Consider the following 26,574-nt stretch of genomic DNA (forward strand, 5'->3'; position numbering starts at 1 on the left):
TACGTATCAGACCTGGGATTAAAAATTAGTCCACTACACCATGTTGTGTTCAGTCACCACAGCTTCCTCTTCCTATGCTTATGCACAGCACAGCTCAATCCAGTGCTCCCAAAGAAAGTAAAGACAACTTAGGCTGAAGAAAGCACAGGGCCACTACTAAATCCAATACCAACTTAATAGGAGCTGGTCAAATTTTTCCAAAAACCTCACAAAGTTGAGGAACTTTTTCAAGAAAATTACATTCCATTTTCAGCCAGCACAATAATTTAATGAATTAGCCAAGGGTAACTTCTTTATTACCCAACCAGAGCAAGATCTAAAATATTCTAACTATACAAGAGAACACTTTGACCAAATGGGCACATGAAACAGAGCTACCATCAAAGCAAGCGCTTCAGGAAATCCTCTGTATAAACAGGAAAAAGAACTAAACTTTAGCCTGCATTGTTTCAGATGTAACCGTACACTCCTTCATTCCATTCAAATAGGTTTTGAATGTTTCTAGAAGTTCCAGTAAAAATGTTTTGCTTTTAAACTGCCTTGCCAACATTTATAAGCCCAAACCTCAGATTAGTTTCAAACATGGAAAACTAAAAAAAATTAAAACAAGCATAACTTAATGGCGCTTAAAAGCTCAGGAATGAAAGTACACTTAATGGATCATAAACTTGCTCAGTGTCTTAAGAAGCAATGATGGGCAATACAGATTAAATCATTAAACAAGTAGCCACTGTTATTGCAGCACTTAACTCACCTTAACTGAAAAGTAATCACTTACCAGGTTTAAGGCGTGCAGTATTTTGGACCTGAAAATTATTGTGGCGCACAGCAGTGCAGTGAACCAGAAAATCAACATTACGCCTGAAGACTGGACTCCTTTCATTCGCTCATATTGTATTAAAAATGTGGCAAGCAACTACAGACAGATAAAAAGATAGCATAAGCAGGTTATGTTCATAAAGGTTAAGAAATAAAACAATACACAAAGCAAGCACAATATATGAAGCAGAAGCATGTCTATCCAAGACCATGATTTAGTGTTTCTATTCGAGAATCACTCAGAAGTTCCAACTATGTCTCAGTGTCTTCGGCCCTTGACAAACATAACAAAGCTAGTTCCTACTCCAAAGGGTGTCAGTTTAAAAAACACAATACAGAGAGAGGAAAAGTGATTGATAGTACCTACAAGCAGAGCACCAGACAAAAATATGTTCAAAGCGTCCAAAGGGGGGGGAAAAAAAGTCACAAATCAACATACACAACCATGTCTAATTATGAAGATATTTTAACCTTTCCAAGGGATTTCACAGGGCTAAGCGCTTGAAAGCTGTCTTAGCAAGAGTTCATCTTTCATACTTGTTAAAATAAAGTTACACTAACCAATGTGATGTATGTATGTTTGTTTTTTTCCATTTCCACACTGTTTAGAGGAATTTTTGTACACTTCAGGAAACTCATGTATCCCTCGTGTGGCATAAAGCACGTTTACAATGGGTCCAAGGTTTCCTATTTTAGTCACATCATTAACCTGGCATTACATTATGGCCAGGTATGGGCCTGGGTTATTCTTTTCAAGTGTGTTGTTTTAACTGAGTTTTAAATTTGTATTATTCCTAACCTGGGCTGAAGAAAAAGAAAAAAACCTCTCTTTAGTAAGGAGCAAGTTGATTTTTTTCCTGAAGAAGCACAATGCAATCAGCTTTTAAGAAAAGCTAACAGGATAGTACCTGCACTTCCCAGCTTCCTAGTCCTGAACATCTAGCACCCAGTGCACAGAAAACTTACTTTTTAACACTTTCTATCACAGCATCAAGAGTTTGAGCATGAACACCACAAGTAGTTCAGTCAAATCCAGAGAACTCAATGGTCTATTACAAATATTCATAACAATTTGAAGTTTTGTTTTTAAAGTTAAGTAACGTTGGCAACTCTCTTGACTATATTTTATGGTTTTAAGAACTTCTATTTAGAGTTACTTGCCCCCGGATTAAATCAAGTTCTCAAGCATGTGCATGAGTAAATGGCACCTCTAACCTCAGAAAAAGTGTAAATGTCTAGAGCTAGTCTGTATGCTTCTCAACATGCTGATACGCAGTTTTCAGCGCACAGTTTGCTTTACATAAATCAAAAATCAGCATTTCAGTTCAGTATCAAGTGAAATCTGCAAATGGTGATTGTACCTAATGGAATGAAAATGCTAAGCAGCTGCAAAAAAAGGCAACATGTACAATTGAGAAAGACCAATTAATGGTCATGATTTCGCATCACAGAAGGAATCGGAGTAGAATGATTTATACTTACCATTGTTATGCCCAAAACTGTAGGGTTAATGATAAAAACTGGAGGTCGGAAAATATTTTGACTTCTTTCCCAGAAAGAGTAGAAAAGGTCTGCCCAGCAGATTATCCACAATAGTAAGCCCAAGGCCTGGAACATAAAAGTATGAATAAATATTGAAAGTGAACTCTTATCAAGTGTAACAAAATGTCTTTTGGTACAACAAATTAATACATACACAGTCAAATGCAATTGCCCTATGTGTGTGGTCCTATTATGCAATTAAAATTAGTCCAACTATACACAATTTATGCAGTACATGAGGTAAAAAGATAATCTTCTCTGTAGGTTCCCGATTAAAAAAAAGAATTTTAGATTACTGTGTTATATAGTTTAGATTTATTCTAAATGTCATATCACACGCTAACAAAGCAAAAGATTGGAGTATCTCTCAACTTAGGCTGGGAAGAAACGCTTTAAAAACTGTAGGTTTACAAGCAGGGCAGAAATCCCCCAAAATACCTATTAAAAGGTACCACAGCTCCTCTCAAAGGCTCTTGTTTGTTTTACAGAGAAACAAACTCTGTTAAAAGATTGTTAAATGCCAGTTGCGTGAGAGAAATGGAACAGGATGAATAGAATTACTCTAAAAAGATAGGCTGCGAATACAGACGAACACGGCTGCTATTCTGAAAAAAGAAAAGGAGTACTTGTGGCACCTTAGAAACTAACAAATTTATTTGAGCATAAGCTTTCGTGAGCTACAGTTCACTTCATTGGATGCATTCAGTGGAAAATACAGTGGGGAGATTTATATACATAGAGAACATCTACCAATCTGATATATACCATCATGTGCCAGCAATGCCCCTCTACCATATACATTGGTCAAACTGGACAGTCTCTATGTAAAAGAATAAATGGACACAAATCAGACGTCAAGAATTATAACATTCAAAAACCAGTTGGAGAACACTTCAATCTCTTTGGTCACTCGATTACAGACCTAAAATTTGCAATTCTTCAAAAAAAAAAAAACTTCGAAAACAGACTAACAAGAGACTGCTGAATTGGAATTAATTTGCAAACTGAATACAGTTAACTTAGGCTTGAAGAGAGACTGGGAGTGGATGGGTCATTACACAAATAAAACTATTTCCCCATGTTTATTCCCCCACCATTTCTCAACTGCTGGAAATGGCCCACCTTGATTATCACTACAAAAGGTCGTGTCTCCCCCCTCTCCTGCTGGTAATAGCTCACCTTAAGTGATCACTCTCCTTACAGTGTGTATGGTAACACCCATTGTTTCAGGTATATAAATCTCCCCACTGTATTTTCCACTGAATGCATCCGATGAAGTGAGCTGTAGCTCACGAAAGCTTATGCTCAAATAAATTTGTTCGTCTCTAAGGTGCCACAAGTCCTCCTTTTCTTTTTTCTAAAAAGATACACTATTATATATGCTTTATGGTCAAAAACCTGATTAGTTTAATAAAATCCTTATATTTCAAGGGTTGAAACTTCAGGATCAAGGTGGCCAATGCAATGAGGTACTTCCCAACTTCAGGGCATGGAACACTCTGTGGAGGCTGTATCCAAGGGCCAGTAACACGTATCCGCGCACACTCAAGGACCTTGAAGGATAGGCGCCTTTTTTTTTTTTTTTTTTTTTTACACCTGACATACTTATTTTCAGGCAGCCCATTGACATGACAGCATAAAACTTGGAAACCAAATTCAGGTGAATTGTATTAATGGACCCCATCCCAGTACAAACATTTCATGGAGTTAAACAATTTAAAAACAAAAAGCCAATTTGGTACAAACCTGAAAATAAAACCAAAATACATGACACAGACTCTGAAGTAAAAGACACTTACTGTTTTGGCTTTGTTGAGATGAGACATTTGGATATAGCCCCTGTCATGATGACGGAGGTACAGGAAGTATATTGGGAAGCAAACCCACAGGTAAATGCAAGGCACCCAGACAAGGACAGTATTCTGAAAGCACTTAGTGAAATCTGGATTTTCTGTGTGCCAGGTCAGGTTCCAATCCTGAGGAAACAAAATAGATAACTAGTGAATGAAAAAGCAAAAATTCACCACTTTAAAAAAGAAAAAAAACAAAAAACAAAAAACAACAAAAAAACAAAAAACCCCACACACCTCACCACCCACTTGTGCCTGAGGAGTCTTATTCTTATTGGACTGTTAATCTTTAATCCAGATTTAGTTTAAGATCAAATGGCTCAGGACTAGAGAATATTTAAAGTTTTGCTTCACCTCACATTGCCGTGGTAGCTGTTGTGAAACCAGCACAGAGAACAACTACCTGTTTGTTTTTTTGATAGCGGTTTCTTGAGCAATCTTCTTATTCAACTGGCATACTGAGACCTTTAGCTTCACTAACTAGTTATTTTAGAAATATCTCCATAGAAAAATGCAGCAGTTTCCTGTCCCCATTACACCTGTTTCAGAAATATTACTTAATATTTGTGTGAAAAACATATGTAAAGATTAAAAATCCAAGATTAAATAAGAAATCTTGAAAGTGCTGCTGTAAAGCCAGCTTCACGGGGCATCACTAAATAGCATGAAAATTCTCTCTATCCTTGAGAATTCTCCAAGATAATCTTCACAACTAAGAGGGAAGATACTTTCCCTTTTAGCCTGATTCCTGCTCCCTGTATGAAGCTGACAACTTCTAAACAGGAGAAGGATCACTAGGTCTACACCTGGTCTACACTAGGACTTTAGGTTGAATTTAGCAGCGTTAAATCGATGTAAACCTGCACCCGTCCACACAATGAAGCCCTTTATTTCGACTTAAAGGGCTCTTAAAATCCATTTCCTTACTCCACCCCTGACAAGTGGATTAGCGCTTAAATCGACGTTGCCGGCTCGAATTTGGGGTACTGTGGACACAATTCGATGGTATTGGCCTCCGGGAGCTATCCCAGAGTGCTCCATTATGACCGCTCTGGACAGCACTCTTAACTCAGATGCACTGGCCAGGTAGACAGGAAAAGAACCGCGAACTTTTGAATCTCATTTCCTGTTTGGCCAGCGTGGCAAGCTGCAGGTGACCATGCAGAGCTCATCAGCACAGGTGACCATGATGGAGTCCCAGAATCGCAAAAGAGCTCCAGCATGGACCGAACGGGAGGTACGGGATCTGATCCCTGTTTGGGGAGAGGAATCCGTGCCATCAGAACTCCGTTCCAGTTTTCGAAATGCCAAAACCTTTGTGAAAATCTCCCAGGGCATGAAGGACAGAGGCCATAACAGGGACCCGAAGCAGTGCCGCGTGAAACTGAAGGAGCTGAGGCAAGCCTACCAGAAAACCAGAGAGGCGAACAGCCGCTGTGGGTCAGAGCCCCAAACATGCCGCTTCTATGATGAGCTGCATGCCATTTTAGGGGGTTCAGCCACCACTACTCCAGCCGTGTTGTTTGACTCCTTCAATGGAGATGGAGGCAATACGGAAGCAGGTTTTGGGGACGAAGAAGATGATGATGAGGAGGAGGTTGTAGATAGCTCACAGCAAGCAAGTGGAGAAACCGGTTTTCCCGACAGCCAGGAACTGTTTCTCACCCTAGACCTGGAGCCAGTACCCCCCGAACCCACCCAAGGCTGCCTCCTGGACCCGGCAGGCGGAGAAGGGACCTCTGGTGAGTGTACCTTTTAAAATGCTATACATGGTTTAAAAGCAAGCATGTGAAAGGATTACTTTGCCCTGGCATTTGTGGTTCTCCTAGATGTAGTCCTAAAGCCTTTGCAAAAGGTTTCTGGGGAGGGCAGCCTTATTGCGTCCTTCACGGTAGGACACTTTACCACTCCAGGCCAGTAACACGTACTCGGGAATCATTGTAGAACAAAGCATTGCAGTGTATGTTTGCTGGCATTCAAACAACATCTGTTCTTTCTCTCTCTGTGTTATCCTCAGGAGAGTGAGATATAATTCATGGTCACCTGGTTGAAATAGAGTGCTTTTCTTCAGGGGACAGTCAGAGGAGCTGTCATAAATATAAAGGGAAGGGTAAACCCCTTTGAAATCCCTCCTGGCCAGGGGAAAGCTCCTCTCACCTGTAAAGGGTTAAGAAGCTAAAGGTAACCTCGCTGGCACCTGACCAAAATGACCAATGAGGAGACAAGATACTTTCAAAAGCTGGGAGGAGGGAAAGAACCAAAGGGTCTGTGTCTGTCTGTATGCTGGGTCTTTGCCGGGGATAGACCAGGAATGGAGTCTTAGAACTTTTAGTAAGTAATCTAGCTAGGTATGTGTTAGATTATGATTTTTTTAAATGGCTGAGAAAAGAATTGTGCTGAATAGAATAACTATTTCTGTCTGTGTATCTTTTTTGTAACTTAAGGTTTTGCCTAGAGGGGTTCTCTATGTTTTTGAATCTAATTACCCTGTAAGATATTTACCATCCTGATTTTACAGGGGGGATTTCTTTATTTCTATTTACTTCTATTTTTTATTAAAAGTCTTCTTGTAAAAAACTGAATGCTTTTTCATTGTTCTCAGATCCAAGGGTTTGGGTCTGTGGTCACCTATGCAAATTGGTGAGGCTTTTTATCCAACATTTCCCAGGAAAGGGGGGGTGCAAGTGTTGGGAGGATTGTTCATTGTTCTTAAGATCCAAGGGTCTGGGTCTGTAGTCACCTAGGCAAATTGGTGAGGCTTTTTACCAAACCTTGTCCAGGAAGTGGGGTGCAAGGTTTTGGGAAGTATTCTGGGGGGAAGGACGCGTCCGAACAGCTCTTCCCCAGTAACCAGTATTAGTTTGGTGGTGGTAGCGGCCAGTCCAAGGACAACGGGTGGAATATTTTGTACCTTGGGGAAGTTTTGACCTAAGCTGGTAAAGATAAGCTTAGGTGGTTTTTCATGCAGGTCCCCACATCTGTACCCTAGAGTTCAGAGTGGGGGAGGAACCTTGACAGGAGCCCATTCCTTCTGGGCTGTTTGCCTGTGGCTAAACAGAAATGTTCCCCGCTGTTAGCCACAGGGAGGGGGGAAGGTTGAGGGGGTAGTCACGTGGTGGGAGGAGGCAAAATGCAACCTTGTAACGAAAGCACATGTGCTATGTATGTAATGTTAACAGCAAGGTTTACCCTGAAAGAGTGTAGCCACTGTTTTATAAAATGTGTCTTTTTAAATACCGCTGTCCCTTTTTTTTCTCCACCAGCTGCATGTGTTTCAATGATCACAGGATCTTCTCCTTCCCAGAGGCTAGTGAAGCTTAGAAAGAAAAAAAAAACGCACTCGCGATGAAATGTTCTCCGAGCTCATACTGTCCTCCCACACTGACAGAGCACAGACGAATGCGTGGAGGCAAATAATGTCAGAGTGCAGGAAAGCACAAAATGACCGGGAGGAGAGGTGGCGGGCTGAAGAGAGTAAGTGGCGGGCTGAAGACAGGGCTGAAGCTCAAATGTGGCAGCAGCGTGATGAGAGGAGGCAGGATTCAATGCTGAGGCTGCTGCAGGACCACACCAGTATGCTCCAGTGTATGGTTGAGCTGCAGCAAAGGCAGCTGGAGCACAGACTGCCACTGCAGCCCCTCTGTAACCAACCGCCCTCCTCCCCAAGTTCCAGAGCCTCCACACCCAGACGCCCAAGAACGCGGTGGGGGGGCCTCCGGCCAACCAGCCACTCCACCACAGAGGATTGCCCAAAAAATAGAAGGCTGTCATTTAATAAATTTTAAAGTTGTAAACTTTTCAAGTGCTATGTGGCATTTTCCTTCCCTCCTCCACCACCCCTCCTGGGCTACCTTGGTAGTCATCCCCCTATTTGTGTGATGAATGAATAAAGAATGCAGGAATGTGAAGCAACAATGACTTTATTGCCTCTGCAAGCGGTGATTGAAGGGAGGAGGGGCGGGTGGTTAGCTTACAGGGAAGTAGAGTGAACCAAGGGGTGGGGGGTTTCATCAAGGAGAAACAAACAGAACTTTCACACCGTAGCCTGGCCAGTCATGAAACTGGTTTTCAAAGCTTCTCTGATGCGGACCGCGCCCTCCTGTGCTCTTCTAACCGCCCTGGTGTCTGGCTGCGCGTAACCAGCAGCCAGGCGATTTGCCTCAACCTCCCACCCCACCATAAACGTAGTGTAGACATACCCCTAAGAGTTTGTCCACATGGGACACAAGCCAAGGTGTTAAATCAACAGTGCGCTAACTTGCCACATAGTAACGTCCCAGGTGGACACTACGTGACTGCTACAGTGTGCTAGAAGTTCTGTTGTGCACTTTGATGTTACTTTTCTTATGCTCTGAACATGGTGCATAAACAGAGTCTAATCTAAAGATATCCTGTACAGAAGCCAAAAGAATACTGACCATCACAATAATTGAAGTCTGATACCATTTTCATTACTGACCACAAAGCTATATACAAAGTGACACATACTCCTTATCAAAGGAAATCCTAGTCCAGGAGAACTCATTAGTTTGAATTAAGGAAAAGGAGACTACAATGCAGGAAATCATACATGATTATCACTACCAAGATGAAAATAGAATTATGAACAAAATCAAGTATTGGGATAGTAAAGTAAATAGCTACAGTAGCATTATAAAACTGAAAATAGCATTTAATTCAGCAGCAGATAGTTTCTCTTCAAATATTTGAAGAGACCAGTTACTTCCTGTTTTGAAAATTGAATTTTTTCACATACAGAATGATACAGCAGGACAAAAATGCTGTGCCAAAAGTAAAACAGAGTATGCTACAGTTAAAGACACTTGCCAGCTAGAGTTTTACGGTCAATATTTCACATATCCGTTTTTGTTTTTTTTTAATTACTACAACACTTAAGATTATTGTAATTAACAGTTTAGAGAAAAAATATTTTGTTTTCCGTTGACTTCACATTTTACAGCATTGTGTAGAAAGTCAGTAACTATAGTCTCATTCAACAACTCATAGCATTTTATCTGTAATTTCAAAGCACTTTACCTCCTTTGTATAGTATGGGGAAACTGAGGCACAGGGAGGTGGAGTGACCTGCCCAAAGCCACCAAGCAATCTACTGGCAAAGCTGTGAACAGAATTCAGCCCTCCTGAATCCCAGGCCACTAGTCAACAGCCCACACTACCACCTTGAAATTCTTCCCTATCCAATGGCAGAAGGAAATCAGAGGCTGATGTAACCTCGGAAATATTTTTAGTTCATCTTTTTTAGACTAGCTAGGTACCAGGTTTACAGGGTTCTAATCTCTATCATTTTAAGTGCTGTGTCATACAACATATTGCTGTTTTATGAACTTTCAATTCCTCCAGAAAGTTCTACAGGGGGAAAAAAAAAACAACCTATAAAGTATAGAGACATTCCAGTTTAAACCAAAAGCAATTATCCTAATTCTTCAGGAACTAGTGTTTAACAAAACCAACAACCTAAGCATGGAGCTGAAGAGAGAGAGCAGAAGGAAGCAATGCTCATTTGAGAGTCATTCAACATTTGTACCCTTTTCAGTTATCTAATACAAGTCACAGCCTGAAAGATTTTGTTTTATTCAGAGTTCAGTTCTTGGTTACACATAAAAAGTGATATGTTTGGCTGTCACACAGCAGGACTATAGAACAAGTAACAAAATGAGGCTTTTTAAAAAAAAAAATTATATCTTGTTAGCAGTGAAATAACAGGTTTCTGATCCAATACATACTCAATGTAAATACATAAACACACACAGATTTTCCTAGGAAGTAGTGAAAAGAACAGGCACTGACAATAAGTATCAGAATGGTAGCCATGTTAGTCTGTATGAGCAAAAACAATGAGGAGTTAGAGCCTAAGGTGCCACAGGAACTCCCCGTTGTTTTGACAGTAAGTAAAATCTCAAAACTGGAAAACCTGAATCCCTAATTATGTTTCCAGTGTGTGTATTTGTGTTAAGAGATCTCCCTGCACCACTGGGTCAAACAACTCCTTTGATGATTCTGCAGAAGCTATAATGAGAATGCAGTTGCTATACGTGAAAGTCATTGAGCTAGCATGCTTATATATTTCCTTATCCCTGAATGACCCCATCTTTTATTGGACCAATGTGTGTTGGTGACAGAGACCGGCTTTCAAGCCACACACAGCTCTTCAGGTCTCTGTGGCTCAAAAGTTTCTCTCACAAACAGAAGTTGGTCCAATAAAAGATATTACCTCACCCACCTTGTCTTTCTAATATCCTGGGACCAACATGGCTACAACAACACTGCATACCATTGGGATTTTCAGCTTAGTCATGCTTTGCCACCACACAACTGTTTCCTGCTTTAAAGATTTCAGTTTTGCTGCTCCCCATACAATAGTCAAGAGAATACAGTATCTCTCATTAAACTGGATAGCAATTTAGACCTTAAAACAGTTGAGACAGTTACAGCAGTACCTGATTTTATGAACAACAACCTCAGACGTGATCAGTTATACAAACCATTTTCCCAGTGGGGGAAAAATAAAACCTACCACTTTCATTATGTAAAAAGAAAGTGAGTACTTGTGGCACCTTAGAGACTAACCAATTTATTTGAGCAGAAGCTTTTGTGAGCTACAGCTCACTTCATCGGATGCATACTGTGGAAAGTGTAGAAGATCTTTTTATACACATAAAGCATGAAAAAATACCTCCTCCCACCCCACTCTTCTACTGGTAATAGCTTATCTAAAGTGATCACTCTCCTTACAATGTATATGATAATCAAGGTGGGCCATTTCCAGCACAAATCCAGGGTTTAACAAGAACATCGGGGGGGGGGGGGTAGGAAAAAACAAGGGGAAATAGGTTAACTTGCATAATGACTTAGCCACTCCCAGTCTCTATTCAAGCCTAAGTCAATCGTATCCAATTTGCAAATGAATTCCAATTCAACGTTTTCTCACTGGAGTCTGGATTTTAATTTTTTTTGTTGTAATATTGCAACTTTCATGTCTGTAATCGTGTGACCAGAGAGATTGAAGTGTTCTCCGACTGGTTTATGAATGTTATAATTCTTGACATCTGATTTGTGTCCATTTATTCTTTCACGCAGAGACTGTCCAGTTTGACCAATGCACATGGCAGAGGGGCATTGCTGGCACATGATGGCATATATCATATTGGTGGATGTGCAGGTGAACGAGCCTCTGATAGTGTGGCTGATGTTATTAGGCGATACAACCGTATTTGCTCCAACCCCTCAGACAGAGACAAACACCCACATGATCTCTATCGAGCATTCTAACAACTACAATACCCACCTGCGGAAGTGAAGAAACAGATTGATAGAGCCAGAAGAGTTCCCAGAAGTCACCTACTACAGGACAGGCCCAACAAAGAAAATAACAGAACGCCACTAGCCGTCACCTTCAGCCCACAACTAAAACACCTCCAACGCATTAAGGATCTACAACCTATCCTGAAGGATGACCCAACACTCTCACAAATCTTGGGAGACAGGCCAGTCCTCGCCTACAGACAGTCCCCCAACCTGAAGCGAATACTCACCAGCAACCACATACCACACAACAGAACCACTAACCCAGGAACCTATCCTTGCAACAAAGCCCGTTGCCAACTGTGCCCACATATCTATTCAGTGGACACAATCACAGGGCCTAATAACATCAGCCACACTATCAGAGGCTCGTTCACCTGCACATCCACCAATATGATATATGCCATCATGTGCCAGCAATGCCCCTCTGCCATGTGCATTGGTCAAACTGGACAGTCTCTACGTAAAAGAATAAATGGACACAAATCAGATGTCAAGAATTATAACATTCATAAACCAGTTGGAGAACACTTCAATCTCTCTGGTCACGTGATTACAGACATGAAAGTTGCAATATTACAACAAAAAAACTTCACATCCAGACTCCAGCGAGAGACTGCTGAATTGGAATTCATTTGCAAATTGGATACAATTGACTTAGGCTTGAATAGAGACTGGGAGTCACTAAGTCATTATGCAAGGTAACCTATTTCCCCTTGTTTTCCTAACCCCTCCCCAACCCCCCACCTTCCTCAGACGTTCTTGTTAAACCCTAGATTTGTGCTGGAAATGGCCCACCTTGATCATCATACACATTGTAAGGAGAGTGATCACTTTAGATAAGCTATTACCAGCAGGAGAGCGGGGTGGAGGAGAGAAAACTTTTTGTAGTGATAAAAACCCATTTTTTCATGGTTTGTGTGTATAAAAACAAACATTTTCTGTATTTTCCACAGTATGCATCCGATGAAGTGAGCTGTAGATCACGAAAGCTTATGCTCAAATAAATTGGTTAGTCTCTAAGGTGCCACAAGTACTCCTTTTCTTTCTGCGAATACAGACTAACACAGCTGTTACTCTGAAACCTATAATTAAGGATTAAGTATCTAAAACTGGCATTGACATCTATTTCATCTCCTCAATAACACAATTTCTGAAACATATCATGTGGAGGGGCGAAAAAGGAGGAAGGTATAATCTGTACAAATCTGACCTTTCTCCTGCCACGAAACATACCAGAAAAGTGGTTTCTTAGCAGCCAATCATTGTACTGTTGCCAAGTCACTGACCAGACAGAAAGTGCTCCATGCATTATTGCTGTACACAGTGGCAGGAGGTTATTCTGAAAACATGCATGTAATTTTTAGTTCAACTGACCTTTATATTTTCATTTGTCTTTCATACAGCTGTACCTCAAAATAGCTTGCAAAAAGATTCAAGGTATGACAATCAGAGCCCAGAGACTCCAAGGAGAGAACAGAGGGGCGCACCTGCCAAAAAATAAGCAGCTAAACTAAAACTTCTCAAACTTTTGTACTGGTGACCCCTTTCACATAGCAAGCCTCTGAGTGCGACCCCCCTTAAATATATAAAAAAGGGTTTTTAATTTATAAACACCATTATAAATGCTGGAGGCAAAGCAGGGTTTGGGGTGGAGGCTGACAGCTCGCACCCCCCACGTAATAACCTCGCGACCTCCTGAGATGTGTACACAGTGATTATTAATGCATGTGTTTGTGTATATAGAAAACTGCGCTCAGAACTTGTGGTGCAGTCAAGCAGGACAGGCTGCCTCCCCAGTCAGATGAGACTAGTTCCAAGCACCTAGCATCGTACAAAATTAGGAGCAGACAAACGATGGGCCATCAGAGTTAGCGGAAAGAGACAGACATGACAGCTAAAATTTCCCACTCTGAATAAGCATGAGTCACTATCAGAGAGAAAGAAAAAAAAAGCCCTTTAAAAAAAAAAAGCTTGAAACTGAGGTCTTCATCCAGAAATTGAGGAACAGTCACTTGGTGGGGGCTGCCTCTGAAGTGCTCCATCTCCTCTGGGATAAGGGGTTATGCTGGAAAACTGTTCCAAGGCAATCGGTAACTTGTATTAGAAAAGGGATTTTCTTCAGTATAGAGATGTAAAGCCTAAGGTTGCATCTTGAGGTTTATTTTCCTTACTATTCTACCTTTGAATCAGATTTTGCTATTAAATAAACCTTTTATTTATGTCCCAAGCAGTCTCTGGTGTGCAAACTGCACGGAGTACACACACCAAAGTAAGCTGGTGTCTGTGGGGCTGATTTCATGCTTTCGGGAGTGATGATCCAGAAGGGAAATGCTCAAATTGTCTGGTAATTAACAGCCTGGGGACGGATGGATTTGGGGAGACTCTGAAGGAGGGACTGTCGGTGTCACGCTGCAAGGAGTCACTGGGCTGGTGGAAGCCAGGGTGCGACCTTGTGCTTGTGGACAGGCTAGTAGTGTCAGGGCTCTGGACTAAAGCTGTATAGTAAAAGGCACCCAAGGTTACATGGCAGGCAGAGACAGAACCCCTTACTGGTTGGGTGATCCCCAAAACATCACGCAAGGGAACACCGCTTTAGAGATAAATACAGTTAGTGAGAGTCAAGCAAAGGAGTAAACAAGAAAAGCGTAGGCAAGGCAAGACGGTTCAGGAAAGAGCTAGACTGCTACTAGAAGTTACCAGCTGTAATAGCAATGCATTTTCCAAGGCTGAATTCAAAGCCCATATACTCCCATTGACATCAGGCCCCCAGGGAGGGAGAAAATGAAAGTATTTTCACGAAGAATTATCCAACGCTGAAATGGCTATAAAAAGACCCCGTAATCAGTTTGGTTGAGAAAGAAAATACAAGACAGGCAAAATAAAAGATTTATAAAATGACAGGGCAAAAGGCACAGAGGAAAACGAGGAACTAGGCAGACAAGTGTAACTAAGCAAAGAAATACCAAAATACTGGATTATGGGGAAGTCTTAACACTTTAGACATTTGTGAAACAAGGAAATCCCAATTTGTTTTTTCTTCACTCCTGAAGGCTTTTCCCAGCTGCAAAAGTCAGGAAAGTCCTTAATCCAGAGGCCAGTTTTAACAAGCTGAGCAAAGGAAAGGCTCCATAATGTCAGTGAGGACATTCAGTCCTTGGGAAGTTCAACCAGGGCAGTAAATCTAGTCCAGAAGTGGGCAAACTACAGCCCACGGGCCACATCCAGCCCGTGGGACTGTTCTGCCCGGCCCCTGAGCTCTGGGCCCAGGAGGCTAGCCCCCGACCCTTCCCCCGCAACCTCAGGTCACTGCGCCACTGGTGCAATGCTCTGGGCGGCGGGCCTGAGAGTTCCTGGAGCAGCGAAGCTACAGAGCCTGGCCTGACCCGGTGCTCTGTGCTGCACAGTGTGTGGCTGGCTCCAGCCGGGCGGCACAGCTGCCTGTCCTGGTGCAGCCGCGCTGCCAGCCACTGGTGCTCCAGGCTGCGTGGTAAGGGGGCGGGGTTGGATAGAGGGCAGGGGCGGTCAGAGGGCGGAGAAAAGGGGGGTTGAATGAGGGCAGGGGTTCCGGGGGTGGTCATGGAGAAGGGGTTGTTGGATGGGTCGGGGGGGGGGTGGAAGGGAGGCAGTAAGGGGACAGAGCAGAGTAGGGTGGATAGGGCAGGAGTCCTAGGGGGGGAAGAGGTGTCAGGGAACAGAGGGGGTGAGAAGCGAGGGGGAGGGGGCCAGGCCACACCTGGCTGTTTGGAGAGGAACAGCCTCCCCTAACCAGATCTCCATACAATTTCTGAAACCCGATGTGGCCCTCAGGCCAAAAAGTTTGCTCCCCGCCCGGTCTAGTCTGTTTCCTCACTAATACTAGATCATCACTGTGATTTGCGGGCAACTGAGTGCTGCAATAGTTTTCCTTCCAGCTAAAGGCTTGGGTGCGAGGACAGGAGCAATACAGCATGAGAATTTAATAATGTGGGGAAGAGGATGAAAAAAAAAGCAAGCAGCTGATTTAAATTCAACCCATTGATGTTAGTCAGGCAATCATAAAATATCTATACCTCTTGCAGTCCGTGTCAGTTTCATAGTTTCACATCCTTAGTGCAAATCAAGACTCTAAAAAAGTCAGGAAAAGTGTAGCAGAAAAAGAAAACTTAGTGGAATAAACTGAAGTTAAAGACAAAGTTAGTAATAACGGTGAAATATGAAAATGGCATTTCTACTGCTGGATTCAGAAAAGCAATGAGGCAGTAGCTACTCAAAAACAAGTCACATGCGGGTACCAACAAAGATGAACAGCTCTTATTTTTCCCACCCCATTTAATGACACTTAATGCTTCTATTTTTCAAGTGAAAAAAATTTACTTGTTAGCACAACAAAGAGCTCCACATGCGTGCTGAATTACTACTTCATAAAAACAGCAATTTTGTAGCTTGCAGTGCTCTGACTGAAGCTGTTGCAAGTGGTTTGCAAATTGAAATTACTGTCCCATGGAAAAAAATAGGGGCAGAAGGAACCCACTGGTCACAAGAGAAGGAAGTCTAGTGTGGAACCTCACTTCTTAGGTTGCATTGGGCATTGAATTTTGCAGCAGTTTTTCTGGAGATGGCTGCTGGTTTTGTTTTTATTGTATTATTTTAATAAAATGTCAAAGTCCCTGCAAAATAGTAGATAAGTACTTCTTATATATTGATTATTAATAAATCTACCACCAATTTCTTTAACCCGTTTTAAAAGTTACATTTTTAGCTCTATGGTTGCAAAAAATACTGTCCCAAGTCGGTACTAATACTGAGCACAATATGCAGGCGGAGATTAAAACAGGTCTTGGGGCCAAGTAATAGCTCCTTCCACAAGCATAAAAGGCCTCAAAAAAACAAAAACAAAAACAAAACAAAAAACACAATTTAAGTAAAAAGTACCCTTGCAAGAAATGAAATTGGCACCAGGTACCAGCGTTCACATGGACCCACTGAAAAAACTAACTACTACTAATCAAACCTGGAACTGCATAAGGTTTGAAAAAGTAAGGGTTAAGAATTTCCTCAGACGTGAGTGTTGAACTCTTCCTTCTGATAGTTGATTCCCCCATAAAGCCTATGCTTATAATACCAACTCACTTAAAAGCAATTCCTGTCTGAACTTTCCTAGACTGATAAGATGGTGGTGCTGGCAGAAAGACTAAGGGTATGTCTACTCTAGCAAGTTTCTGTGCCACAAGTTATACTACATTTATTAAACCGCTAGAATTAAACCGCTGTTGCATATCCACCGTGCTCCTTGTGCAATGGCAAAGGCGGCGGTGCATTGTGGTAGCTATCCCACTGTGCAGCTGGCCGCAGGGGGCTCTGGGAAGGGTTTGCAATGCCTCATGGGGCAGGCACAGCATCACATGATGCAGGTTTCCCAATCCCATTGTTCCATGGGCATGCTGTTTTTCAACTGAAGAGGGGTGAGGGGGAAGAAGTGTGTGTGGGGCGGGGGGGACGGACACAGTGTGTCAACATGCTGTCTTGTAAGTTCAGACAGCAACAGGAAGCAACCAATCCTGAGGCAGGGGGAGGGGGAAACCCCAACATCAGCTCCCGCCTCCTTCCCATGGCTCTCTGCACAGCCTCTTCCTCTCTCTCTCACACACACACACACAGTTTTCAACAGCAAGAGAATTCCACATGAATGGTTTGTGTCCAGTATGTGTGTCCTGGAGCAGATCAGCACAGCACTCAATGGCTGTCAGACATGGTGCTTGGAAAGGGGAGGAGTGCATGTCTCCACGGCAGTCAAGTTCCAAACAATGAGCAGAGTGGTCACTTGAGGCATTATGGGACAGCTCCGGAGACCAATTACAGCGCAGAAAGCAATCAAGTGTCTACACTGGCAATAGAGCGCTGGAGCCTCTGCGCAAATAGCCTTACAACTCTCATCAAGATGGTTTTTTTGCAGCGCTGCAACGGAGGAGTTTCTGCTCACAAAGTGGCTTGGCAGTGTGTACACATCTGCAGTTTAAGCGCAAAAAGCTGCTTTACTACACAGAAACTTGCCAGTGTAGACAAGCCCTATGAAATGTTCTCTCCATCGATGGGAGAAAAAACTAAGGAAAGTTGTGTCCTAAATATGTCTAATTTTGGGAATAAACATTCAAAACTATGTCTGACTTTGTAGCTGGCTGACTTCATCCCTGGCATGCAACAGTTGCTGTTAAAGGAGCAGCCACATGCCTACTGTTCTCATGTAAATAATCCTTCTTAAAATATGCCGTGGTTCAAAGTTTCCATTGTCAGAGAGGAAAAAATTAAACTTGCACACAGCAGGCTTGAAAGTGAGCTAGTGCTCTGGAGGTGCAGGCTGCCAGGTATGCTATAAGTGCCATGTTTCATGAGCTACTTTAAATGGAGAAACATTTTAAAACTGAAATTCCACATTAGATAAATCTTTGTGATGAACACAAATTGAGATTTAAATATCTCAAGCCACCACTGTTTAAAGTCAGTTTAAACTAGAAATGCAGTGGTTTATAAACAAACATCTATTTACACACACACTTGCTAAATCTGAGTTATGATACCTCAAGTTTAATTCCGAACAATATAAACAAAGGGTATTTTAAATTAAGGCAACATTCCTATGTAACACCATGCCAATTTGAGCATTAGACCTCTACCATCAAACTCCACTCTACCAGCATACTTATATCCTTCCCAACAAACGCACAGAAGAGGATAGTATTGTTGAACTGAAAGTAAGTGTGTCAAAGATCTGAAACAGCTACACAGCAGCCTGAAAGCTTTGAGAGCAAGGCATATAAGCGTGAACACTGGATAAAGCTCTCTTTGCCGGAAGAATATTGATCCTGTTGGTGGGTTAGTTCAACAGCTTCCCTTAGTCCTGCTTCCTGGACAACTCCACTCCAGACACCTGTTGAGTGAAGAGCAGAGTCTGCACGAACTATTAACTTAACTAGTTAACTAGTTTAAAGCTTTAACATATTGTCCTAAAATTTTCTTATCACCTTAGTTAAGCATAAAGCATAAATAAACAAAGAGCAGGATCAATTATTCTGTCTTGGGGCACAGGTACGCTGTTTCTATCATTAAATCCTTGCTGATCTGGTGGGGGTTCCTGCATTGCTTCACCCTCCCTTTGTTAAACACGTATCCTTTATACCTTGTCTCCATAGGCACAGGATTATTAAAACTATTAAAACATTCTACTCTAAATATCCTCACACACCCCCTAATCCAAAATCCCTTTAACTGACAGAGTTTTAGAAGGCAAGTCAAAATGTAATTGGTGCCTCCTTATCTATATTTTTTTAACCCTCGCTATCCTCCTCCTCCTCATTCAATCCAGCTGTCCTTTCATTTCTTACAACAGTTGTCTTATTTTAACTTATCTGCTTTTGTGGCCTTGGAGTTATGGGTTGGCTAGCTCTGTTCAGTCAGTACCCATCCTCCCTCTTCTGTCGTTCTAGGGAGATCTAAAGCTGGCTAGTAAATCACACTGTCTGGTTTGGTTTGCCCTGTTATCTCCACAGACCAAGAATCCACAGTAGAGAAGACTCAAACCAATTTTCAGGGTTGGTATTTTTTGTTTTTGTTTTTTTTTTTAAAAAAAACAACCTTTGAAATCTGTGTCAACAAGAAAAGTTCCCTTTTACATTTTCTTATAACATTATTAAATATAGAATACCTACTTCAAGATTTAATATACATTTATCTAAGTTCATTATACATTTCTTTACACACCCCTGGCTAGTCTTCACCCCCATTAAGTCTTAGGGTATGGCTACAGCGGTTCAGCTACGCTGCTGCAGCTGTACCACTGCAGTTCAGACACTTCCTAGGTCGACGGAAGTGGTTTTTCCATCGATGTAGGTAATCTACCTCTCTGAGACACACTAGCTAGGTTGATACTGGAAGAATTCTTCCAGCCGTCTAATAGGTCTACTTAACCCCCACTGTAGACACAAATGACATCAGGCACAGGACACAATTTCTCCCCATCTCTGAGTGACATAGCTAGGTCAATGTAACGGTTATGTATAGACCAGGCCTCAGGCAGGCGTTTTCAGCACCCTCACTACTCAATTTCCTATTCAGTTTTCTTCTTGTTAGCTCGAAGCCTAAGTGTTTTGTTGTTGTGTGCATATGATTTACGCTTTCAAAAATTATACACAAGTATATACACAATTATACACAGGTAAAACAGAGGTGGGCAAACTATGGCACGTGGGCCACATCCGGCCTGTAGGACCATCCTACCCAGCTCTTGAACTCCAGGCCGGGAAGGCTGGCCCCTAGCCCCTCCACCACTGGCACTCCTCCCCAGCAGCCTCAGCTCGCTGTGCCGTCAGCACTCTGGGCAGCGGGGCTGTGAGCTCCTGCCAGGCAGTGTGGCGGCGTGGTTGGCTCTGCCCGGGTGGCGCAGCTCAGGGGCGGATTTACCAGTAAACACAGGGTGCCCTGGCACAGGCCCTGCAAACAACAGAGGGGCCCATGGCCGGCCACTTGGGCAGCTCAGCACCAGCACACCCTCCGCCGGGGGGGAAGAGGGGGGCTGCTCTGCAGGAGCAGGGAGGGAGGCAGCCTCAGGGAAGCAGGCAGGAGCTGCGTACAGGAACATGGGCGGAGAACTCAGGAGGAGCAGCAGGTGGCCACACAGCCGACCGTAGAGAAGCGGCACTTTGAAGGGAAAACACCGCTTCTCTCCGGCTGTGCGGCTGCCCCTGCTCCTCCTGAGTCCTCCACCCATGTTCACAGGGCTGCATTCCGAAAGAGGCTTGAGGGAGGGATCGGATGAAGGGATTCCAGGCGGGGGCAGCTGGCACAGGGGGGTCCTAGGCAGAGGCAGTCAGGGGACAAGGAGCACAGGGGGTTGGATAGGTCGGAGGTTCTGAGGGGGAAGTCAAGGGGCAGATGGGGGCAGGCTGTTTGGGTAGGCACGGCCTTCCCTACCTGGCCCTCCATACAGTTTTGGAACCCCGATGGGGCCCTCAGGCCAAAAAGTTTGCCCACCCCGGTCTAAAATGAGAGCTTACAGGCCATAAGTAAACTGGACAAGGAGGCACGAGTGTGCAAGGGGCAGCAGCAATGGTGAGAAGAAAAAGTGGGCAGGGAGACTGAATGGCCAAGAGATGAGCTTCTATCCCACATGCTGGAACATTCACAAGGTTTGATATTGGCTTTGTATTACAGTAACACCTAGTGGTCCCACTTAGGGATCAGGATCCCATCACGCAAGATGCTAGAAACTTAGAGTAAAGTCCTTGCCCTAAAGTGCTTATTTATTTAAGTTAATTATAAGAGGCTACAGGTGGATAGATATTAGAATTTAATCATGTTTTGATAGAAAAGGCTCCAGACACAGAAGAGAAAAAACTCCATACAATTTGCTAACCTGTATCTGCTGCCTAAAAAGGCTCTGCTGTTTCATTACTAGTACTCACGTGTAAGAAGCAGACATTCATCCCATAAGCAGCATTAGTGGAGGTGGCATTACACAAATCTCTGTATGTCACACTATAGACTACCATAGCTCTTCCCTCCCCACCCCATCCCACCCTCCCCTTCACAATTTCTTGTACAGTTGTCATTAGACACTTAAAATATTGCATTGAAAGTTAAAGTGCTTTATCATCTTTCAGGTGTATTAAGCAATTATATCAGCTCCCTCCAACAACATCAGAATCAGTTCGAGGCATGGTACTAACGCACAAAGACAAGTTCCTCATTCCAAGTAGGTTGGGCACCTAATGGTACTAGGATCTTTCAAAAATTCTGGTTACCTTATAGTGCAGTGACCTCAATGCCGTAACAAACATGATCTTGATGTTTTTAGTCTTGCAACCGGAAAGCCCTTGGCAACAGAAGCCTGACTGGCTGTGAGTTGCCCAACTGGATCTGATTCCACCAAGCCCCCAAACACACAGGTAAAACAAAATTGCTTCTTCCACACAGTGTGTGCAAGGCCAGACTGCACGGAGAATGCCATTTTTTAGATCATGCCTTGCACGCAAAACCTTGTTGCATGCCTTACTTAAAAGGCCAGACAGAAGTTCAAATTTCTAAAGACAATAGTTTGAATTAAGGCAGCCTGGTGTCTCATTTCATCTTACCTGAACACATGATTTTTCGTTAAAAAAGGCTTTTACAGAGCAAGAAAAAAAAAATCCATCATCACCAGAACTAAAGGACTGCCTGAAAATGCTGAAGGAAGAAATCCGATCTGGTATGTAAAAAACTAACTGTGGAGTTGTTACATCTGACTTCTCAGGAAGAGGTAAAAGCAGAGAAAGCACACAGAGTGGTGCTCTCCCTGCCTTGGCCTTGTAATAGACCCAAAGATGTAATTGTTAAATGTCATGATTAGCAGAAGAAATAATTATGAAAAAAGCCAGAGAACATTCAGAGCTCATACTCAAAAGGCCACAAGCCAGTGCTCAAGTCCTTAAAAAAAAAAAAAAATGGCCAGAATGCATGCAAAATGCATGATTTCAGACTGACAGGTCAAGTCACTGACCAGAGCGCCCACAGACATGCCCAGCCAGGCACACTACAAGGTAAAGGTGAAAGACAAATTACCAGAAGTACATGAACACCTTTCTGGTTCCCCCAAAAAGTGCCAGAATGGCACTCTGGAGCATTCTAGCATGACGAGTGCTAGCACAAGCTGCAATTTCCCCATGAATTCTGTCCTTACTTTAAAAGAAAAAAGAGCAGAGGGAAACTACAGCAACACTCAAGGTGGCAAATATCCTCTACTGATGGGGATTTAAACTCTCACGCAGCTTCCAAAATCATTATTATAAAGTAAGAGACTTTAAATAAGCAAAAAATACACTCCAGTCACTTAGAATACAAATTCAAATCTCAGACGTGCATTTGGATATTCCAGAGTAGTAACTAAAGACAAGCTGCTGAAAAACTCTAAGCAGACTATGAAACCTAAGAAAAAGGAAGAGAGAAAAAGAAAAAAACAAAAGACTCTAGAGACTGTACTGGCAATGGCAGAAGCTACCAGATCGCATGCCCTGGTTCTCATGGGTGACTTTAATTTTCCTGATATCTGCTGGGAGAGCAATACAGCGGTGCCTAGACAATCCAGGAAGTTTTTGGAAAAGGTAGGGGACAATTTCCTGGTGCAAGTGCTAGAGGAGCCAACGAGGGGGGGAACTTTTCTTGACCTGCTGCTCACAAACCGGGAAGAATTAGTGGGGGAAGCAAAAGTGGATGGGAATTTGGGAGGCAGTGACCATGAGTTGGTTGAGTTCAGGATCCTGATACAGGGAAGAAAGGTAAGCAGCAGAATACGGACCCTAGACTTCAGGAAAGCAGACTTCGACTCCCTCAGGGAACGGATGGGTAGGATCCCCTGGGGGACTAACATGAAGGGGAAAGGAGTCCAGGAGAGCTGGCTGTATTTCAAGGAATCCCTGTTGAGGTTACAGGGACAAACCATCCCGATGTGTCGAAAGAATAGTAAATATGGCAGGCAACCAGATTGGCTTAACGGTGAAATCCTAGCGGATCTTAAACATAAAAAAAGCTTACAAGAAGTGGAAGGTTGGACATATGACCAGGGAAGAGTATAAAAATATTGTTCGGGCATGTAGGAATGAAATCAGGAGGGCCAAATCGCACCTGGAGCTGCAGCTAGCGAGAGATGTCAAGAGTAACAAGAAGGGTTTCTTCAGGTATGTTGGCAACAAGAAGAAAGCCAAGGAAAGTGTGGGCCCCTTACTGAATGAGGGAGGCAACCTAGTGACAGAGGATATGGAAAAAGCTAATGTACTCAATGCTTTTTTTGCCTCCGTCTTCACAAACAAGGTCAGCTCCCAGACTGCTGCACTGGGCATCACAGCATGGGGAGTAGATGGCCAGCCCTCTGTGGAGAAAGAGGTGATTAGGGACTATTTAGAAAAGCTGGACGTGCACAAGTCCATGGGGCCGGACGAGAGTGCTAAAGGAATTTCCGGCTGTGATTGCAGAGCCATTGGCCATTATCTTTGAAAACTCGTGGCGAATGGGGGAAGTCCCGGATGACTGGAAAAAGGCTAATGTAGTGCCAATCTTTAAAAAAGGCAAGGAGGAGGATCCGGAGAACTACAGGCCAGTCAGCCTCACCTCAGTCCCTGGAAAAATCATGGAGCAGGTCCTCAAAGAATCAATCCTGAAGCACTTACATGAGAGGAAGGTGATCAGGAACAGTCAGCATGGATTCACCAAGGGGAGGTCATGCCTGACTAATCTAATCGCCTTCTATGATGAGATTACTGGTTCTGTGGATGAAGGGAAAGCAGTGGATGTATTGTTTCTTGACTTTAGCAAAGCTTTTGACACGGTCTCCCACAGTATTCTTGTCAGCAAGTTAAAGAAGTATGGGCTGGATGAATGCACTATAAGATGGGTAGAAAGTTGGCTAGATTGTCAGGCTCAACGGGTAGTGATCAATGGCTCCATGTCTAGTTGGCAGCCGGTGTCAAGTGGAGTGCCCCAGCGGTCGGCCCTGGGGCCAGTTTTGTTCAATATCTTCATAAACGATCTGGAGGATGGTGTGTATTGCACTCTCAGCAAATTTGCGGATGATACTAAACTAGGAGGAGTGGTAGATACGCTGGAGGGCAGGGATAGGATACAGAGGGACCTTGACAAATTGGAGGACTGGGCCAAAAGAAATCTGATGAGGTTCAACAAGCACAAGTGCAGAGTCCTGCACTTAGGACGGAAGAACCCAATGCACCGCTACAGACTAGGGACTGAATGGCTAGGCAGCAGTTCTGCAGAAAAGGACCTTGGGGTGACAGTGGATGAGAAGGTGGATATGAGTCAGCAGTGTGGCCTTGTTGCCAAGAAGGCCAATGGCATTTTGGGATGTATAAGTAGGGGCATTGCCAGCAGATTGAGGGACGTGATCGTCCCCCTCTATTCGACATTGGTGAGTCCTCATCTAGAGTACTGTGTCCAGTTTTGGGCCCCACACTACAAGAAGGATGTGGATAAATTGGAGAGAGTCCAGCGAAGGGCAACAAAAATGATTAGGGGTCTGGAACACATGACTTATGAGGAGAGGCTGAGGGAACTGGGATTGTTTAGTCTGCAGAAGAGAAGAATGAGGGGGGATTTGATAGCTGCTTTCAACTACCTGAAAGGGGGTTCCAGAGAGGATGGTTCTAGACTATTCTCAGTGGTGGAAGAGGACAGGACAAGCAGTAATGGTCTCAAGTTGCAGTGGGGGAGGTTTAGGTTGGATATTAGGAAAAACTTTTTCACTAGGAGGGTGGTGAAACACTGGAATGCGTTACCTAGGGAGGTGGTAGAATCTCCTTCCTTAGAAGTTTTTAAGGTCAGGCTTGACAAAGCCCTGGCTGGGATGATTTAATTGGGGATTGGTCCTGCTTTGAGCAGGGGGTTGGACTAGATGACCTCCTGAGGTCCCTTCCAACCCTGATATTCTATGATTCTATGATTAAGTGAAGCTGAACAAGAGAACTCAGACACCTGCGGAGTAGCCTAAAGATTAACTAGAAGGGACTTCCTGGAAGTCACCAAGAATCAACAGGCAAACAGACTAACATGGCTGCTACTCTGAAACAGGCAAAGTGTAACTATGTTAATGTTATAAAGAAACTAGTATGAAGTGTGTTTAACTGGGGTGATCACAACTCTGATAGCTGGTTTCTGTATTTTAAAAAGTAGAGGGGGGAAAAAGGACAATAAGGGGGAGTCTGAGCAATGGAGGAGATTGAAGAAAATAAAGAGGAGATGAGGAAGATCCCTTAGTGGTTTTGTGGAAATCCTCCCCCTGGAACTCAAATGATCAGATGCTAATCTACCCCTACGAACGGGGGTTAGGGTCCCAAAGGTGGAGAATGTACCTTTTGGGTTGTGAGAGAAGATGTCCAAGTGGTTCATGGGAGAGTACAAGGGTTTGGGGTTCAGAAAAGCACAGCAGCATGTAAATCGGACCCCAAACTATGATTTTATTTTTGGATTTAAAAGCCAAATACATGCATAGTCACATCAGTTATAAGAGACTGATTTCCGGTGTCATTGAAGACCTCATCATCCTTAACGCCTGATCAAAAAAAGACATTTTTCTTTTGTTCTCACTTCACACGGAGAAAGCCTTTGATGCAACAGACTAAAACTTCCTGTTTCAAGTCCTATCCCATAAGGACATTGCCTCCAACTCCTTAAACAGATAACTGCTCTTTACACCAGCCCAAAAGGAGGTCTGAGCCCTGGTCTACACTAGGACTTAAGGTTGAATTTAGCAGCATTAAATCGATGTAAACCTGCACCCGTACACACAATGAAGCCCTTTATTTCGACTTAAAGGGCTCTTAAAATCCATTTCCTTACTCCACCCCTGACAAGTGGATTAGCGCTTAAATCGACATTGCCGGCTCAAATTTGGAGTACTGTGGACACAATTCGATGGTATTGGCCTCCGGGAGCTATCCCAGAGTGCTCCATTATGACCGCTCTGGACAGCACTCTCAACTCAGATGCACTGGCCAGGTAGACAGGAAAAAAACCGCGAACTTTTGAATCTCATTTCCTGTTTGGCCAGCGTGGCAAGCTGCAGGTGACCATGCAGAGCTCATCAGCACAGGTGACCATGATGGAGTCCCAGAATCGCAAAAGAGCTCCAGCATGGACCGAACGGGAGGTACGGAATCTGATCCCTGTTTGGGGAGAGGAATCCGTGCCATCAGAACTCCGTTCCAGTTTTCGAAATGCCAAAACCTTTGTGAAAATCTCCCAGGGCATGAAGGACAGAGGCCATAACAGGGACCCGAAGCAGTGCCGCGTGAAACTGAAGGAGCTGAGGCAAGCCTACCAGAAAACCAGAGAGGCGAACAGCCGCTTTGGGTCAGAGCCCCAAACATGCCGCTTCTATGATAAGCTGCATGCCATTTTAGGGGGTTCAGCCACCACTACTCCAGCCATGTTGTTTGACTCCTTCAGTGGAGATGGAGGCAATACGGAAGCAGGTTTTGAGGACGAAGAAGAAGATGAGGAGGAGGAGGTTGTAGATAGCTCACAG

General features: G+C 43.4%; 1 protein-coding gene across 2 annotated transcripts in view; it reads right to left on the minus strand.

Moving 5' to 3' along the window:
* The window catches only part of LOC140918296 (multidrug resistance-associated protein 1), a 113,191-nt gene that overhangs the window by 55,054 nt on the left and 31,563 nt on the right, over window positions 1-26,574 (minus strand). For both annotated transcript variants that reach the window (XM_073362333.1, XM_073362332.1), the window contains exons 2-4: window positions 4,161-4,337; window positions 2,302-2,427; window positions 779-916 (exon numbers count right to left, since the gene is read on the minus strand). In XM_073362333.1, the coding sequence (XP_073218434.1) occupies window positions 779-916; window positions 2,302-2,427; window positions 4,161-4,337 (441 nt within the window). The remainder of the gene's footprint in view (window positions 1-778; window positions 917-2,301; window positions 2,428-4,160; window positions 4,338-26,574) is intronic.

The sequence above is a fragment of the Lepidochelys kempii genome, chromosome 10, assembly GCF_965140285.1.
Source record: "Lepidochelys kempii isolate rLepKem1 chromosome 10, rLepKem1.hap1, whole genome shotgun sequence".
In the NCBI taxonomy this organism is placed as follows: Eukaryota; Metazoa; Chordata; order Testudines; family Cheloniidae; genus Lepidochelys; species Lepidochelys kempii.